General features: G+C 43.8%; 1 protein-coding gene across 1 annotated transcript; it reads left to right on the top strand.

The window, feature by feature from the left end:
* Positions 1-2,632: 2,632 nt before the first annotated feature.
* LOC311149209 (tripartite motif-containing protein 16-like) lies at positions 2,633-17,324 on the top strand. The gene is made up of 6 exons (XM_084186294.1): positions 2,633-3,247; positions 3,672-3,767; positions 15,541-15,774; positions 15,893-16,052; positions 16,178-16,237; positions 16,474-17,324. The coding sequence occupies exons 1-6, from the start codon at positions 2,651-2,653 to the stop codon at positions 16,986-16,988; spliced, it is 1,662 nt and encodes a 553-aa protein (XP_084042420.1). The 5' UTR covers positions 2,633-2,650; the 3' UTR covers positions 16,989-17,324.
* Positions 17,325-18,779: the final 1,455 nt, after the last annotated feature.

Raw genomic sequence — 18,779 nt, forward strand, 5'->3', positions numbered from 1 at the left:
TTTTAAAATATCCACTCTGCTGTCTGGATCTACCAAAGGATCCAGTTACTATTCCCTGTGGACACAGCTGTATGCAACGTCATCTTCTTAGCTTGACTTCCATCCCCCAAAAACCTGTAGATACAGAGTACACAGTCAAGAGGAAGCCACTCCCTGTCCTCTGGTGTAGAGTTCCATGAAACAGAAAGTCATCTTTGACACCCTGTTGCTCAACCTTCAGGTGAAAGCACTAAAATGGCTGACAATCTAGAACTGTTCTGTTGCTCCATCTGTCTGGATCCACTGAAGGATCCGGTGACTACTGCCTGTGGACACAGCTACTGTATGGGCTGTATTAAAGAAAGCTGGGATCAGGATGATCTGAAAGGTGTCTACACCTGTCCCCACAATCTAAAAAATGCTGGGTTGTTTGGTTGACCCAAATGTTGGGTTGCAGGCGTTGGGTCACTTAGTTGGGTTGTTTTCTTTAAAAACTGCTGGGTTATGGATGCTGGGTGTTGGGTTATTGTTGCTTGGTTATTGAGATATGACCCAGCAGGTCAGATCAGAAGACTGTAGGCATAGTTTAGTAGGGGTGTGGCTTTCAGATAGTTATTTTTAGCCACCCATGAGAGTAAATATAATTCCTGTTCATCTGGTCTGTTGCGTAGTTAGCACATGTTAAGGTTGAACATTGACATTTTTGTAGCTTCAATTATGCTTATAGAGTTTCCTAAAAGTCCACGTATGTCTCATTGTTGGGCTATAATACAGTGGTATACCTTATTATAATATGTAATAAATACTCTACATATTATAGAAGAATTTAATAAGGAAAAATTGAGTTTACAGTATGTAAATTTGATATGATAAACTGGAATGACATTTACTCTCATGGGTGGCCAATAAGATCTAGCTGAAAGCCACGCCCATAATAAGCCACGCCTCCTTAAAATAACCTACAGTAAGGATGACATTAAAACAGACCCAGTTGCTAGGTCAACCAAGCATGACATTAAAACAGACCCAGTTGCTAGGTCAACCAAGCATGACATTAAAACAGACCCAGTTGCTAGGTCAACCAAGCATGACATTAAAACAGACCCAGTTGCTAGGTCAACCAAGCATGACATTAAAACAGACCCAGTTGCTAGGTCAACCAAGCATGACATTAAAACAGACCCAGTTGCTAGGTAAACCAAGCATGACATTAAAACAGACCCAGTTGCTAGGTCAACCAAGCATGACATTAGAACAAACCCAGTTGCTAGGTCAACCAAGCATGACATTAGAACAAACCCAGTTACTAGGTCAACCAAGCATGAGAGTAAAAAATACCCAACTGATGGTTAAATTAACCCGTGTTCTGTTAATACTAACAACCCAACATATTGGGATATTCACGCAACCAAACTGTCTGGGTCAAAATAACCCAACATGTTCTTTCCACTACTTAACCTGCGCTGGGGTACTAAATAAACAAGATTGAGTGCAGTGCAGACATACCTTCACCCCAAGACCTATTCTGAACAGGAGTGCTGTGGTCGCCTAAGTGGTGGAGAAACTGAAGAAGACAGGACTCCAAGCTGCTTCTCCTGCTCACTGTCATGCTGGACCTTTAGCATTACATACAGTATAGAACACCATATAGAAGACATAGACATATCATTACATACAGTATAGAACACCATCTAGAAGACATAGACATATCATTACATACAGCATAGAACACCATATAGAAGACATAGACATATCATTACATACAGTATAGAACACCATATAGAAGACATAGACATATCATTACATACAGTATAGAACACCATATAGAAGACATAGACATATCATTACATACAGTATAGAACACCATATAGAAGACATAGACATATCATTACATACAGTATAGAACACCATCTAAAAGACATAGACATATCATTACATACAGTATAGAACACCATATAGAAGACATAGACATATCATTACATAGAGTATATCATAGATGTATAAATCCTTCCTTTATATTTCCTGTAACACTTTCCATTACAGTAGCCTTATTACTGGCTAGGGTTACTGCTGCTAGTACAGTGTAAGAATGAGGCATCACAGTACTTTTACACCACTGTACTAACAGGAATAATTACACACCAATAAACACACTGTAATGTAAAGTGTTACATCATTCTCAATGATCAGTCAATACATACAGTATTCATTTCACCTACAGTACATTGTATCCCCCATTGTAGATAATTATCTATAACACACTGTAGAGTTTTACAACCACGTATTAGTTATTATGGACACTTACAGTTAGTGTCATAGCACATAAGTTTAAGGCATTACAACATTCATTAAAAGCATTATACATATGTACTTCATAGAAACTGTTACCCTTTATATATTCTAACCACTCTATTTATTATTAATTTATTCCATATTAAGGGCCCTAACCTAGGAACACAAATCTTTGTCTCTATTAACATTGCGTACAGTTCTCTCTCTCTCTCTCTCTGTCTCTCTCTCTCTCCCTCTAACCCCTCTCTCTCTCTCTCTAACCCCACCCCTCTGGCAGAACCAGGAAGTCCCTCCCCCTCCCACAAACTCTCTTCTGAGGAAACAAAACTGATCTGAGTCTCTGTGTCATCTGTCTGTGTGAGAGTGAACAACCGTCCAAATGGCTCAGCAGGGAGTTCTGCTGGATCAGGACCAGTTCTGTTGTTCTGTCTGTCTGGATCTACTGAAGGAGCCGGTCACTACTGCCTGTGGACACAGTTACTGTAGGAGCTGTATTGAGGACTGCTGGGATCAGGATGTTCTGAAAGGGGTCTATAGCTGTCCTCAGTGCAGACAGACTTTCACTCCAAGGCCTACTCTGAGAAAAAATAACATGTTGGCTGAGGTGGTGGAGAAACTGAAGAAGACAGGACTCCAGGCTGCTCCCCCTCCTGCTCTGTGCTATGCTGGACCTGGAGATGTGGTGTGTGATTTCTGCACTGGGACCAGAAAGCAGAAAGCCCTCATGTCCTGTCTGGTGTGTCTGGCCTCTTATTGTGAGACTCACCTCCAACCTCACTATGAATTTCCTGGTTTCAAGAAGCACAAGCTGGTCAAAGCCACCGCACAACTACAGGAGAAGATCTGCTCTGATCATGACAAACTGCTGGAGGTTTACTGTCGTACCGATCAGCAGTGTATCTGTTATCTGTGTACAATGGATGAACATAAAGGCCATGATACAGTGTCAGCTGCAGCAGAGAGGACTGAGAAACAGGTAAGACCAGAACTACTTGTTGGTGACTGTCTGATAAACAAAGAATTAAAGATACAGTAGGAACTAAGGCTGTTTGAATATGAGATCATTCAAATGATATCGATCCTCAGCAAAACAAATATGAACACAAACCTTGAGTATATTGAGTTTGCTCCAAATGTATCACCATTTTCTGATGTCTAACACTATTATCATTCCGAATGCCCTTTTAAGAGTTCAAAGTTCAGTCTCAACCCCTTGATACATGTACGCCTACCATAAAAACTATAATCATTAACATAGCAACATAGAAAATGTCATATGGTAAAGGGACTTCCTCAAGATTTTAGACCTTCCTCTCTATGGGCCCTATGTCACATTACTATACTATTGATCTACTGGACAAATAAAGCTTGGCAGCTCATTGAAGAGTGATTATCCACAGAGGCAGCTGTGGATGAGTCAGCAGAAGGTCCAGCAGAGATTCCAGGAGAGAGAGAAGGAGCTGAAGGAGCTCCAACAGGCTGTGGAGTCTCTCAAGGTGAGTATTGTTGACCAGAGGAGACACACCATTTCACTTCTCTCCTCCAGTCAGAGAGAGGGAGAGAGACAGGCCTCTATCTAATCCCACTGACCCCACTGTTGGAAACAGGACCCCTTTCAGAGAACACACGGCTTAATGTAACTGACGGGATATGAACCCGGGTCTACTGCGGGAGAAACCAACATCTTGGGGGTTCGATCCCCGGGACCACACATACGTAAAAATATGTGCACACATGACTGTAAGTCGCTTTGGATAAAAGCGTCTGCTAAATGGCATATTGTATATTATTATGTTACACCAAGAGGAGATTCCTTACTGGGCCGACACTGATTTTAAAGTCACAAGTGGGGCTACCTCATCACATAACCATGAGTAACCATGAGTAACTCATGTCCGCTATACATTAACACGGAGCTCTCTCTCTCTCTCTCACTCTCTCTCAATTCAATTAAATGGGCTTTATTGACATGGGAAACATGTTACATTACCAAAGCAGGCTAAATAAATAATAAACTAAAGTGAAATCAATGATCAGAAATTAACAGTAAACGTTACACTCACAAACGTTTCAAAGTAATAGAGACATTTCAAATGTTATAATTCAAGTGCAAACAGAGTGAGCCATTCGCCAGACTGAGTTCTGGAGGTGAAATGGAAATGAATGAGGGAGAGTTAAGTGAGGTAGAAGGTGTGGTGAAGAGCTCAGAACCAGAGCCTGGCATCAATGGACATGATAAAGAAGAATCTGGTGCAGTAGGAGTTACATTGTTGTAGAAAGTGGATCCATACCTTTTGGTAGATCCATTTGTGGTTTCAGGGTGGGTGGGAAAGGAGTTGGGTGCAGTTGAATCAGTGAAGGTAACCTGTAGTGGACTTGTGATATTTGTTTGTGTTTCTTCTGACCAGAGGGAGTGGGCGCTCCATGTCACGCAACTTGGGTCAAAATCTGTTTCTTGCTTTGCTCTTAGGAACAGGGCACCATTGAAAGAAGTGATTTCTGGGGTAGCGTTAAGTGTGGAGGTGGAGCAATTAAGGTTGAAGATTCCTGGTGTTTGTGATTCCCGCCGTTTGGTGCAACGCAGACCCGGTGGTGAGCGTGGTGAAACAGAGGAGTCACTGTCAGTCCTTTTGAGTTTTGAGTCTTTACCCGACAAAGTCATGTTAGGATATATCAGTTCTCCTGTTAGAGCTTTGTGCCGAATCCACTGCACTGATTCAGGTGCAACGTTTATGGTCATGTTGCAGCAGTTTGTAGGAGGGAGATTCCAAAATGTGGGAAGTGTGCAGGAGGGCATGGGATAGAGGATTGTGTAGTTTCGGTGGATAAAGTTGTGTGTGTCAACTGTTGGGATGCCCATGTTGCTGGGGATCGGAAGTGTCCGGTGCGAGAGAGGCAGGTTGAGGTGGATAGAGTCAGAGTAGTGCAGAAGGTGTCGTATGCTGAGGCAGTGAAGAAAGTAGAGGAGGATGGGTCAAGGGTGAGAGATCCTGAGAGGATCCCTGTGAGTAGTAGATCTGTGCCAGCACAGAGGGATAGGCCAACGAGTGATATATGCTTTAGTAAAGTTAGCTTCTTAGCGTTCATAGCAATGGTTATCAATTGTACAGTAGAAATGGAACGTACAGTGGGGAGAACAAGTATTTGATACTCTGCCGATTTTGCAGGTTTTCCTACTTACAAATCATGTAGAGGTCTGTAATTTTTATCATAGGTACACTTCAACTGTGAGAGATGGAATCTAAAACAAAAATCCAGAAAATCACATTGTATGATTTTTAAGTAATTAATTTGCATTTTATTGCATGACATAAGTATTTGATACATCAGAAAAGCAGAACTTAATATTTGGTACATAAACCTTTGTTTGCAATTACAGATATCATACGTTTCCTGTAGGTCTTGACCAGGTTTGCACACACTGCAGCAGGGATTTTGGCCCACTCCTCCATACAGACCTTCTCCAGATCCTTCAGGTTTCGGGGCTGTCGCTGGGCAATACGGACTTTCAGCTCCCTCCAAAGATTTTCTATTGGGTTCAGGTCTGGAGACTGGCTAGGCCACTCCAGGACCTTGAGATGCTTCTTACGGAGCCACTCCTTAGTTGCACTGGCTGTGTGTTTCGGGTCGTTGTCATGCTGGAAGACCCAGCCACGACCCATCTTCAATGCTCTTACTGAAGGAAGGAGGTTGTTGGCCAAGATCTCGCGATACATGGCCCCATCCATCCTCCCCTCAATACGGTGCAGTCGTCCTGTCCCCTTTGCAGAAAAGCATCCCCAAAGAATGATGTTTCCACCTCCGGTTGCGATGGTGTTCTTGGGGTTGTACTCATCCTTCTTCTTCCTCCAAACATGGCGAGTGGAGTTTAGACCAAAAAGCTCTATTTTTGTCTCATCAGACCACATGACCTTCTCCCATTCCTCCTCTGGATCATCCAGATGGTCATTGGCAAACTTCAGACGGGCCTGGACATGCGCTGGCTTGAGCAGGGGGACCTTGCGTGCGCTGCAGGATTTTAATCCATGACGGAGTAGTGTGTTACTAATGGTTTTCTTTGAGACTGGTCCCAGCTCTCTTCAGGTCATTGACCAGGTCCTGCCGTGTAGTTCTGGGCTGATCCCTCACCTTCCTCATGATCATTGATGCCCCACGAGGTGAGATCTTGCATGGAGCCCCAGACCGAGGGTGATTGACCGTCATCTTGAACTTCTTCCATTTTCTAATAATTGCGCCAACAGTTGTTTCCTTCTCACCAAGCTGCTTGCCTATTGTCCTGTAGCCCATCCCAGCCTTGTGCAGGTCTACAATTTTATCCCTGATGTCCTTACACAGCTCTCTGGTCTTGGCCATTGTGGAGAGGTTGGAGTCTGTTTGATTGAGTGTGTGGACAGGTTACTTTTATACAGGTAACGAGTTCAAACAGGTGCAGTTAATACAGGTAATGAGTGGAGAACTGGAGGGCTTCTTAAAGAAAAACTAACAGGTCTGTGAGAGCCGGAATTCTTACTGGTTGGTAGGTGATCAAATACTTATGTCATGCAATAAAATGCAAATTCATTACTTAAAAATCATACAATGTGATTTTCTGGATTTTTGTTTTAGATTCCGTCTCTCACAGTTGAAGTGTACCTATGATAAAAATTACAGACCTCTACATGCTTTGTAAGTAGGAAAACCTGCAAAATCGGCAGTGTATCAAATACTTGTTCTCCCCACTGTAAATCACAGAAAATAGATGTTGTGGTGGCACCTGCAGAGAAGTATTTGGGCATACAAGATTAGACTTCAGAAGATTTGTTGTTTTGTTGTTTTTATTTTTTTATTTTTCCATGCCAACCGCCGTTAAACTCCAAAGAAGAAGAAGAAATGCTAAATTATGGCTATGTACAGTGTTGTAACGATGTCTCTGGCTCTTTCATTCCATCACTTTCACGGTAGTTGGTTGTGTGGGTCTCTGATTATGAATGGGGTGCTGATATACAGTAGTTGATGGATATTTATAGAGCTCTGATCAGGACGCCAACTGATTACTGGTGTACAGTTTATGGAACAGAGGTAAAGACTTGGCTTCAGAAGCTGGACAGAATCCAATATATAGCTTTAAGGATATGTATTGGTGCATTTAAATCAACGTCTGTATGTGTCTTACTAGTGGAGGCAGGCGAGATGCCTTTGGATATACAGCGTAAAAAATGGTCATTATCTTATTGGGTTAGGTTGAAAGGCTGTGAGGTTGAGCATCCCACTGCTACTGTTCTAGATGACTGTTGGGAATATACTAGTAGACAAGGCAGTGGTTTTGGTTGGACAGTTGGAAAGCTTGCTGATGAGAGTGGTTTGAGGGAGTTGGAGGTTGGCCCTTCTGTGGTGATAGGGGATGGTCCTCCATGGTTACTCCCAGACCCTGTTGTTGATCTAACCCTGGTAGAGAAAAGGAAAGATTGGTCAGAAGTCAGTGATATAGTGAAACTGGTTGACAATTACATTGGTAGAAGTGTTTATGCTTTTTTACTGCTTTTCACAGATGGATCCAAGGACCCAGATAGTGGGCTCACAGGAGCAGGTGTTTACATTCCTGAATTTGATGTGCAGATATGTAGAAGACTAACAGATGAACTGTCAGTATACTCAGTTGAACTGTTGGTCATAATAGTTGCCCTCCAGTGGGTGGAGAACGTACAACCTGGTAGAATTATAGTATGCTCAGATTCTCTGTCTGTATTGAATAGTTTATCATCTGGTATGGAAGGTGTGGAAGGGAATGAAATTGTAGACCAGTTAGCTAAAAGAGCTTTGAATCAAGATATAATTGATATTAATGTTCCACTGGGTAGAGGTGAGGCCAAATGTAAGATCAGAGCCATTTTGATAGATGTGTGGCAGAAGAGATGGTACTCTGAGCACAAGCGCCGGCATTTATATGAATAGTTTACAGTTTTACAGAAAGGTCGATGGACCAAGATTCAAAAGTCAGATTAGGAAGGAAGAGGTGGTGTTTACTCAATTGCGCTTAGAACATTGTACATTGATCTCGTCATTACATCTGGTTGGCAAGCATGGGAATGGTTTGTGTCTGGAGGGTATTTTTACATTTTAGTCATTTTTAGCAGACGCTCTTATCCAGAGCGACTTACAGTTAGTGAATACATATATATATATTTTTTTATACTGGCCCCCCCTGGGAAATGAACCCACAACCCTGGCGTTGCAAACACCATGCTCTATCAACTGAGCTACATCCCTGCCGGCCATTCCCTCCCCTACCCTGGACGACGCTGGGCCAATTGTGCGCCACCCATGAGTCTCCCGGTCGCGGCCGGCTGCGACAGAGCCTGGATTCGAACCAGGATCTCTAGTGGGACAGTTAGCACTGCGATGCAGTGCCTTAGAACACTGCGCCACTCAGGAGTTGGTATGGTCGATGAAACGGTGGAGCATGTGTTGTTATATTGTTGTAAGTATGTTGAAGAGAGGGAAAGATTGAAGTGTAGGGTCATTGAGGTTGGACGGGGTTGGGGGGGTTTGGAAGGGATTTGGGGGATGGGGGAGGGTCTATTAGAAGTTAGTAGGGCTCTTCTTTATTTTCTCAGAAGTACTGAGTTAGGTAGGAGGATTTAGAAATGTTGGAAACCGTGATTGACCACACACTCCAGCACAGTAGGTGGCGGCATGCACCTTTAACGTTGGTTTGTGGACCGCCATTATATCATAGAAGAAGAAGTTGCTTGTGTGAGAGTTTTGTGGTTCGTGAGGAGGGCTATTCTTTTTTCTTTTGGTTCTTGCGTATTTTCTGAATTTATTTTCTCATGGTGGAGGGTTTGTTTATTGGTTTCCACTGTTTATCGTTTAGAGTTGAGGGGGGAGTAGGGGTAGTTTGTTAGGGCGGCGTGATGGCCTCAACCGAGTGAAGAAGAAACGCTGTCGCTTCGGGTGCGTTCCGGAGAAAGGTGTGGAGGAAGTTTTGCTCATGGTCGGCGAACAGGTTGGAGCGGAACATCTGCATCCAGAATGAACAAGGCGGTGGTTGTGTTAATGAAAAAGGTTTGTCTTGTTGCGAGTGGGATTTTTGTGAGGGGTGTGTCGCCTCTTTCGACAAGAGTTGTGGTGGCTAATCTGCCTCCGTTTATTACGTACGAACAGACCACAAGTAGTTGGTTCGTTTTGGTAATTTTGCAAGTGGTTTTCGTGTGCTCTCGGCTAGGTGGCAAGTGTAGTCCGTTAAACATGTTGTCTCTTTTCGTAGACCAATGTTTGTTTCTTAACAATCTTCAAGGTTACACAGGGGAAGGGGTGGAACGCAGGGTTTGCTAGCACAGATAGTTTTCGGTGTTTCTAGTGTGGGGATGTAGGGCATAATGCTAGTGCAGACAAGGGCGACCAGCCGGCAGCGGGGGCTAGGACTAGGCTGGACACAATACATTTTTAACGCCTTTTTCTGATAAAATTGCATCCGCCATGAAACCCAGTTTCATAATATTACCATATGTCCCAGATGCTTGCCGTCATTTTATTATATGTATTATTGCAAGGCAGAACACTTGATAAACAACACATTTGTTTAATTGTTTTAATGTGGTTTGAACTGGGTGTGACCTAGTAACCTCTATGTGAAAGTCCAGCAATTGGCATGTCATAGGTGGGGCAGGTTTGAGACTGATCTCCAGAATTAATAAGAAAACTACACTTTATTTCTCAGCTGCCTCACCAATGTCTTTACGTGAATTAATAACTTTTAATTGCTAAATGTTTCCAATATATGGCTGCATAAGACCACAAAGCATCAGTTATAGGCTACAAGCATAAAATAGCATGCAACCAAAGACTATGTCCTATGATTTTCTAAAAAGGTCACTCATTACTTTACAGTTAGCTATATATCTCGTATTAGGCCTGTGTTGCTTTTGGGAGAGCAACAAAATATTAACTCTAGCAGGTATTGAACACCGGCCAAATAATCACTAGTCAGATGCGCTAACCTCAACCCTAGTAAACATGCATTATGACATCATCTTAATATCTCATATATTCCAGCCCACCAATAAATCATGCAACCATCGCGGTTAGAACATTTACCTCAACATGCCCCTCGCTTGTGCTAGAAGGCAGAGTGCTCGCTGCCGCTGACGGCACAATTTTTTTGCGGGGCTTGTTGAGTTGGCTACTTGTTCGAGAAGGCAGAGTGGCTCTGTGCTGGTTGATAAATTTGACAATTAATTTACTAGAAAAATACATTTTTGTCGACCAGAGGTGACTGAATTAATGTTCGCGCTTTTTGATGATCGTTATAGTAATGAGGTATAATTTAAAATATGAGCATAAAAACAGGTAATAATAAACATGAATCATCATTATATTACTTCACAGTAATGTGTTTTCAGTCCTTCCTCTTGCGTTAGCAGTGTGGAAAGGGACAGTAAAAAGCTCAGGCAGGAGTTTTCCTGTGAGGGGGAGTGGTGGTGTATACAGGGAGAGAACTGAACTAATCTTCTGAAATGTCATTCGTGGTCTTATGCTGCCATCTATTGGAATTATTTAGCAACTGCAGTAGTACTGAATAAAGTGTATATACTCACTAAAGTAGTAATTACTCAAAATTGCTAAATATAAAATGTTCTAGTTCATTTGATCACTTACAACCATAAAATAACAATTCATAGCATAACAAACAATGAAACTGACATAAACCAAAAACACCATACATTTAGTTAATTATATAAAAAATAATATATATATATTTAGATGGGTGACATTATCTGCCAAAGTAACAACCTCTTAACATATAAACACAGATACTGGACACAGACACAGAAAATTAGCTTTTTTTTATATAAATCTGGTAGGTCTCAAAAGAGCCTTTGCTTTGCTGAGCAGTTCGTTTTCAGGAGTTTGCTGCCTGCCTGCCTTCAGAGGAGTCTGTCTGGGAATAATGTAAAGTTAATAAGTTATTGCCACGCTTTCACAGAGGCCTAGTTTACATTTACATGTGAGTCATTTAGCAGACGCTCTTATTCAGAACGACTAGGGTTAAGTGCCTAAATCTGTCGACGTACAAGGGTACAGATTTCTCACCTAGTCGGCTCGGGGATTCGAACCAGCCACCTTTCGATTACTGCCCAACGCTCTTAACCGCTAGATTAAGAGCGTCTGCTAAATGACTAACATGTAAATGTAAACTAAATGTAAACAATCCACAAAAAGGCAAATGGTCGTAGATAAATGGTAAGCTGGTTAAATAAAAGACTGCTCTTAGAACTTTCAGACTGCCATTGTTTTGGGGAAATAGGGACATGTCTGTCTATTTCACCAATTATGTGAAATATATGTATTAATTTTAATGGTTTGAAGTTCTACATCATTTTAATCAAGATAACCTATTATTTATAATGATGTTAGTTTGGGCAGCATATTGCTGGGAGTTAAAACGTCCCAAAAACAACATGTACTCCTGGAGCTCTGAGGTCGTCCCATTGTTTCCTTTAGGGGAAATATAGGTATGTCTCTTTATTTCACAAAATATCTCACAATGGTATATTTCAAGTCAGACTCCATTTTAATCAGGATAATCTCCTCTTTCTAATGACATCAGGTTGGGCAGCGTACTCTGCTGTCATCGATCGCTAGACCAGAAATAGTCAGAAGTTAACATTTTTTCCCTACTTCCTGGTAATGCAGACATAAGCACACTTGGCACCATCGAGGTGTGGATGTTTACTTTCTACACCAGTTGTTATTTATTACTTGTTTTTCTGTTTCGTCCTAAGAACAGATTGTAGTGGTGAAATAAAAAGGTAGACATTTTTTGGTGCCATTTAGGGAAAATTGAATTCTAAGGATCATTCCAGTCAGAAGAGGCTCAGTGATGGTTCGCTTCAATTCATTTGCTTTGGCCTCAGGCTAGTGTTCCAGCTCAGCCAATGTTCTTTGGCCGTTTTACAGCCTTCAGTGAATTTTGACTTGTTCTGTTGTCCAGTCTACTAGGACTCAGGGGGCAGAGGCTGGGAGGAGAGTAGAGCAGGGTCAAGTGGTGGTGGTACCAGGAGGGAGGAGAGTAGAGCAGGGTCAAGTGGTGGTGGTACCAGGAGGGAGGAGAGTAGAGCAGGGTCAAGTGGTGGTGGTACCAGGAAGGAGGAGAGTAGAGCAGGGTCAAGTGGTGGTGGTACCAGGAAGGAGGAGAGTAGAGCAGGGTCAAGTGGTGGTGGTACCAGGAAGGAGGAGAGTAGAGCAGGGTCAAGTGGTGGTGGTACCAGGAAGGAGGAGAGTAGAGCAGGGTCAAGTGGTGGTGGTACCAGGAAGGAGGAGAGTAGAGCAGGGTCAAGTGGTGGTGGTACCAGGAAGGAGGAGAGTAGAGCAGGGTCAAGTAGTGGTGGTACCAGGAAGGAGGAGAGTAGAGCAGGGTCAAGTGGTGGTGGTACCAGGAGGGAGGAGAGTGGAGCAGGGCCAAGTGGTGGTGGTACCAGGAAGGAGGAGAGTAGAGCAGGGTCAAGTTGTGGTGGTACCAGGAGGGAGGAGAGTAGAGCAGGGTCAAGTGGTGGTGGTACCAGGAGGGAGGAGAGTAGAGCAGGGTCAAGTGGTGGTGGTACCAGGAGGGAGGAGAGTAGAGCAGGGTCAAGTGGTGGTGCGCAGGCCGTGGAGAAAGCGGTGGTGGGGAGGTTGCAGCTGGGCTACATGAGCTGAGGCAGGTTTCTGTAGGAACAGAGACTCCGGTGGGCGAAGGCTTGGTGGGCTCATCCCAGGAAATATTGCCTGTCATTGGGGAAGAGGCACTGATCAGGGGGGAAGTGCAGGGGGGCAGAGACTGGGGAGGAGGAGGACAGTACCTTGCCAATGGAGGAGGAGGAAGAGGGGGGAGGTGAGTCTGCGGGAGCGGAGGACAAGGCGGTCTCGTTTTCAGACGGCTCATTGGATCCAGAGCTGACAGCCAGTCAGGCTGAGGGCCCAGTATATACGGTGAGAGAACTTTCTAGGTTCCTGATGGAGACTAAAGGGGAAAAAGAAGGTTCTGCTGGAGTCTTATTTGATTGATCCTGGAAGGTTTGTAAGTTCAGTACAACACGTGATGAAGAATGAGGGGTTTAGTGTCCTCTCACCCAGGAAGCGGTATAGGCTGAGAAAATGGGTCATGGGTTCTTAAGGGCATGTCTTCAGAATCTGCTTAAATTGATGTTTTTTTTCTGGCATGGCGGCTTTATGGGCTTCTCTACTGGTTTCTGATTGTGGTGATTTCCCTCCCACCTCTTATGGAGATTTCACGGTTAGACTTCCTTAACATGAACGGCGGCAGAGACTGGGGGAATATGTAAAACAAAAACATTAAAATGTCAAAAGAGGTGTGTAAGGGTAGGTTGTTAGTGTTTAGAGCCCAAATAATGACCTTGTCTTTGCTTTCATAAATGTGTCTGCACCTAGTACAGGGCTCAGTTCTCTGTTTCACCAAATTCAATGTAAAGCTCTTACAAAATGCCACTTTTTGCTCAAGCTTCCAAGGCTTTTGGGAGAGGTGGGGACAGCAGAAGGGGGAGTTTGAGTCTGTCAGTCAGTGGTGGGACGTAGGGAAAGCCCAGATTCTGGTTCTGTCAGCAGTATACATATTTTTCCTCTTCAGAGGCCAGGAGAGTACTGGGGGAGCTTGAGGGGTTCATAATAGAGGTGGAGGCTGAGCTGGTGGGGCAAAGTAGGGTGGGGCTACAAGATAATCTATCTGAACTATGCAGGGACCTAGGGGCTTTCATTTCAGAGAAAGCAAAAGGATCACTTGTAAGAGCTAGTTTTTCCATGTTGAGGGAGATGGATGCTCCCAGCTCTTTTGTGTTGGAGAAACAGAGTGGGGAAACCAAGAAAATCCATTGTTTACGTTGGTCTGATGGGCGTGTAACTTCTGTTGTGGGGAGATGAGGGAGCCTGATGGGCGTGTAACTTCTGTTGTGGGGAGATGAGGGAGTCTGATGGGCGGGTAACTTCTGTTGTGGGGGAGATGAGGGAGCCTGATGGGTGGGTAACTTCTGTTGTGGGGAGATGAGGGAACCTGCTGGGCGGGTAAGGAGGGACAGGGCACCTCTGCGGCTTCCAGGGGGGTTGCAGTGGGGCTGTGAGTGGCTCAAGATGCTTGGGGTGTATCTGGGCTCAGAGGGGTGGGATAGGAAGAACTGGGAAGGAGTGTCACAAGCTGTGGTGTCGAGGCTGACGAAGTGGAGGTGGCTCATCTCCCAGGTGTCATACAGAGGGAGGGTGCTGATCATCAACAACTTGGTGGCATCCTCTCTGTGGCATAAATTGGCCATTCTCAACGCCCCCGGTGGTCTGCTTGTGGACCTGCAGCGCAAGTTAGTAAACATTTTCTGGTCAGGGTGGCAGCGTTCTGACTCAGCAGCACAGAGGCTACTGTACCGTACGGAGGTGGGCTGGAGGGAACCAGCATGTGCTCTGTTGAGGAGGGCTGGTGGTTTGGGGCTGGATCAGCAGCTCTTCATCATGCGGCAGGAGAGACTCAATACAGCAGGGGTCTCTGATTTCTATGCTGCAGTACTTAGGGCTGGAGCAGCCTGAGGAGGGGCCCCCACCGTTTCCACCACTGCAAGTGACAGCAGAGACTGGGGACTGGCAGGAGAGTCCGGAGGACTTACTGACTTTTAACACTCTGAGCCTGGGGGAGTTTGAGGAGGTGGGGGGTAAGGTGCTGTACACCCTCAGTGTCAAGGTTAGACACATCAGGAGCTTAGCGGGAGTGAAGGGGCATCAGTGGCAGGGGGTTGTGGGGGCTGAGAGCATGGCAGGGTATAGGTGGAGGGTGCTCTATAAGCTCCCAGTGCTGGAAAGGTCAGGGGTCCTCCAGTGGAGGGTATTACATGGAGCCCTGGACACCAATAGCTGGTTGGCTCGGGTTGACCTGGGAGTTGGGGAGGGGTGTCCGTTTTCTGCAATGACAGACTGTTCATCATGTTTTTTCTGTGTTGCCAGGGTAATGCCATTACTGTTGACGCCTTAGGGTTGGGTTTGAGTTGTACAAAATGATCAACAGTGTGGAGATGTTTCAGGAGGTATGGGGGCTCAGGGGAGCTGTCTGTATGGCTGGAGAGGAAGGGTTGGATGGACGGTTGGAATGTGGTGCTGGATGGTGTATTGTACTGTGGTGTTGGGTACTGGATAATGTGATTGTGTGGAGGTTGTGGTGGCACGCAATGTGCTTTTAGGGGTGGGGGTGTTAGTCTAATGAGGATGGCTCATTAAAGTAAGACAAGTCTCTCTCTCTCTCTCTCTCTCTCTTAACAGAGCTCTGCACAGGCAGCAGTGGTGGACAGTGATAAGATCTTTACTGAGCTGATCCGCTCCATTGAGAGAAGGCGCTCTGAGGTGAAGGAGCTGATCAGAGCCCAAGAGAAGGCTCAAGTGAGTCAAGCTGAAGGACTCCTGGAGCAACTGGAGCAGGAGATAGCTGAGCTGAGGAAGAGAAGCACTGAGCTGGAGCAGCTCTCACACACAGAGGATCACATCCATTTCCTCCAGGTAACTAAACTGCCTTGATACATGTGATATGAAACTAAAACTCAATGTGAAACTCTCAATCATTTGGTTCTGTTCTCTCGCTCTCTCTCGCTCTCTCCCTCTCTCTCTCTCTCTCCAGAGTTATCAGTCTCTCTCCAGTACCAGTGTATCTTCAGACTTACCCAGCATCGTTGTCCGTCCTCTTCAGTACTTTGGAGATGTGAGTAAGACTGTTTCTGAACTGAGAGAGAAACTAGAAGACGTCCTTAAAGGAGAATGGACCAAGATCTCCACTACAGGTGTGTTGAAAATAATAAGAACATCAACTTTAGACCATTGAAAGTTCCCTACTAGTCATATACATGTGGAATATGGTATGATGATAACATTCCCTCTCTCTGTGAATGTGTTTGTGTGTCTGTAGTGAATATAGTGGATGTTGTACTGCCTCCAGAGCCCAAGACCAGAGAACAGTTCTTACAATGTGAGTCTCTTTATTCTGAAGTAACTAACAGTCTCTTTTTACTGACACTCCTAACAATCCCACTAGAAATATATAGCAATAGTAGAACTAATCAAAGACTGGGTATCTATCTGACTCCTCATATTTCTCTGATTTGATCTCAGCTGTGCTCTAATCAAAGACAGGGTAGATACAGTATCTGACTTAACTTATTGTTCTAACTCCCCTCATTGGTCTCTGCTCTGCTCTTCTCCCAGATTCCTGTCAGCTCACACTGGACCCAAACACAGCACACACAGACCTCTCTCTGTCTGAAGGGAACAGAAAGGTGACCTATACAGGCCAAGTCCAACCATATCCTGTTCATCCAGACAGATTCACCGACTACAGTATGGTTCTGTGTAGAGAGGGTCTGTCTGGATGCTGTTACTGGGAGGTGGAGTGGAGTGGGGGGGGGGGTGTTGTTACAGCAGTCTCATATAAAGACATCAGCAGAACAGGGACAGATGGTGCATTTGGAGAGAATGACAAGTCCTGGAGTTTACAGTGCTGTAGTGGTGGTTATTGGTTCATACACAATAATGTTGAGACTAAAGTATCAGGCCCTCAGTCATCCAGAGTAGGAGTGTACCTGGATCACAAGGCAGGTACTCTGTCCTTCTACAGTGTCTCTGACACAATGACCCTCCTCCACAGAGTCCAGACCACATTCACTCAGCCCCTCTATCCTGGGTTTTGGCTCTCTGGGACTGCTGAGCTGGTTAAACTGTAGTAGGGTCCACATAGATACTAGTCATGCTGGTGTAGTCTATAGCTGAGCTGGTTAAACTGTAGTAGGGTCCACATAGATACTAGTCATGCTGGTGTAGTCTATAGCTGAGCTGGTTAAACGGTAGTAGGGTCCACATAGATACTAGTCATGCTGGTGTAGTCTATAGCTGAGCTGGTTAAACTGTAGTAGGGTCCACATAGATACTAGTCATGCTGGTGTAGTCTATAGCTGAGCTGGTTAAACTGTAGTAGGGTCCACATACATACTAGTCATGCTGGTGTAGTCTATAGCTGAGCTGGTTAAACTGTAGTAGCGTCCACATAGATACTAGTTATGCTGGTGGTGATGGTCCGCAGATAAAATGCTGAATTTTTCTGTACAATTATTTTTGTCTGACTGATTTAATCTTCAGAGTGTAATTAAAACGTAATAACGTATTTTTATCAAATGCAATGTTTTAATTGGCTACATTTACACTAATCATGATGTTTGCTGTTAATGTATGTTGGTTTTCATTCAGGACCATTGAAATGTTTTCTCAATTGGTTCTCTGTCTCAATGTAATTTTCCTCAGTATCATGGAACAGGTAGTGTTACTTACTTGCTAATTGAACTATATGGGCCGGTTTCCCGGACACAGATGAAGCCTCGTCCTAGACTAAAAAGCATGTTCAATGGAGATGTCCGGGAAACCGGCCCTAAGTTTGGTATAATTTATTCTCCCATACTGCTCAGTCAAGCAACATTAAACCTGTCCAGCAGGTGGTGCTGTTAACCCAACAATAAAAACAGCAGATATCTTGACTTGCCACTCAGTATATCAGTAATGTTCAGAATTGTACTTTAATACCATTGGAGATTGATGGTCTTTTTAATCCACTATCTAGAGTCAGGAACAGATGAAGTTAGGTCTGCTACTGTTCAGTTATTAAATATGATTCATGGTGATGGGAAATAAAAAATACATCTAGTAGTAGTTTTCCTTTGCTATTTATTCCAAGGTGTGTCTTTAACTTGTAAATGGATTGTGTTGAAGCTGGCATGTGGTGTGGATGATAGAATAGAGTGAATAGAGGAGAGAAGAGAGGAGGAGAGGAGAACATATTATAGAAGACAGATAAGATAGAGAGAGAATTCATACCCAGGGGAGTTACTGACTCTGGCCCAAATGACACCCTGTTCCCTACGTAGTGCACTAGGCTACTTCTGACCAGATCAAAAGTAGTGCACTACATAGGGAATAGGGTGGAGATTGGAGATTTGCTCACTGGCATTAGAATATTAGACTATCACACTGTAATGTTAGATGTTGCCTCATTCCAACATTAGAATATCATACTGCAATGTTAGTGGTTGCCTCATTAGAATATCATAATGTAATGTTAGTGGTTGCCTCGTTAGAATATTAGAAAATCATACTGTAATGTTAGTGGTTGCCTCATTAGAATATCATATTGTAATGTTAGTGGTTGCCGCATTAGAATATCATAATGTAATGTTAGTGGTTGCCTCATTAGAATATTAGAATATCATAATGTAATGTTAGTGGTTGCCTCATTAGAATATTAGAATATCATACTGTAATGTTATTGGTTGCCTCATTAGAATATCATAATGTAATGTTAGTGGTTGCCTCGTTAGAATATTAGAAAATCATACTGTAATGTTAGTGGTTGCCTCATTAGAATATCATATTGTAATGTTAGTGGTTGCCGCATTAGAATATCATAATGTAATGTTAGTGGTTGCCTCATTAGAATATTAGAATATCATAATGTAATGTTAGTGGTT

Source organism: Coregonus lavaretus (genome assembly GCF_964263955.1).
Source record: "Coregonus lavaretus genome assembly, chromosome: 21".
Taxonomy (NCBI): domain Eukaryota; kingdom Metazoa; phylum Chordata; class Actinopteri; order Salmoniformes; family Salmonidae; genus Coregonus; species Coregonus lavaretus.

Coding starts and splice junctions, on each gene's coding strand:
- LOC311149209 (XM_084186294.1), top strand. CDS start 2,651: ATGGCTCAGCAGGGAGTTCTGCTGGATCAGGACCAGTTCTGTTGTTCT. Junction 3,768..15,540: donor AGGCTGTGGAGTCTCTCAAG/GTGAGTATTGTT, acceptor CTCTCTTAACAG/AGCTCTGCACAGGCAGCAGT. Junction 15,775..15,892: donor ATCACATCCATTTCCTCCAG/GTAACTAAACTG, acceptor CTCTCTCTCCAG/AGTTATCAGTCTCTCTCCAG.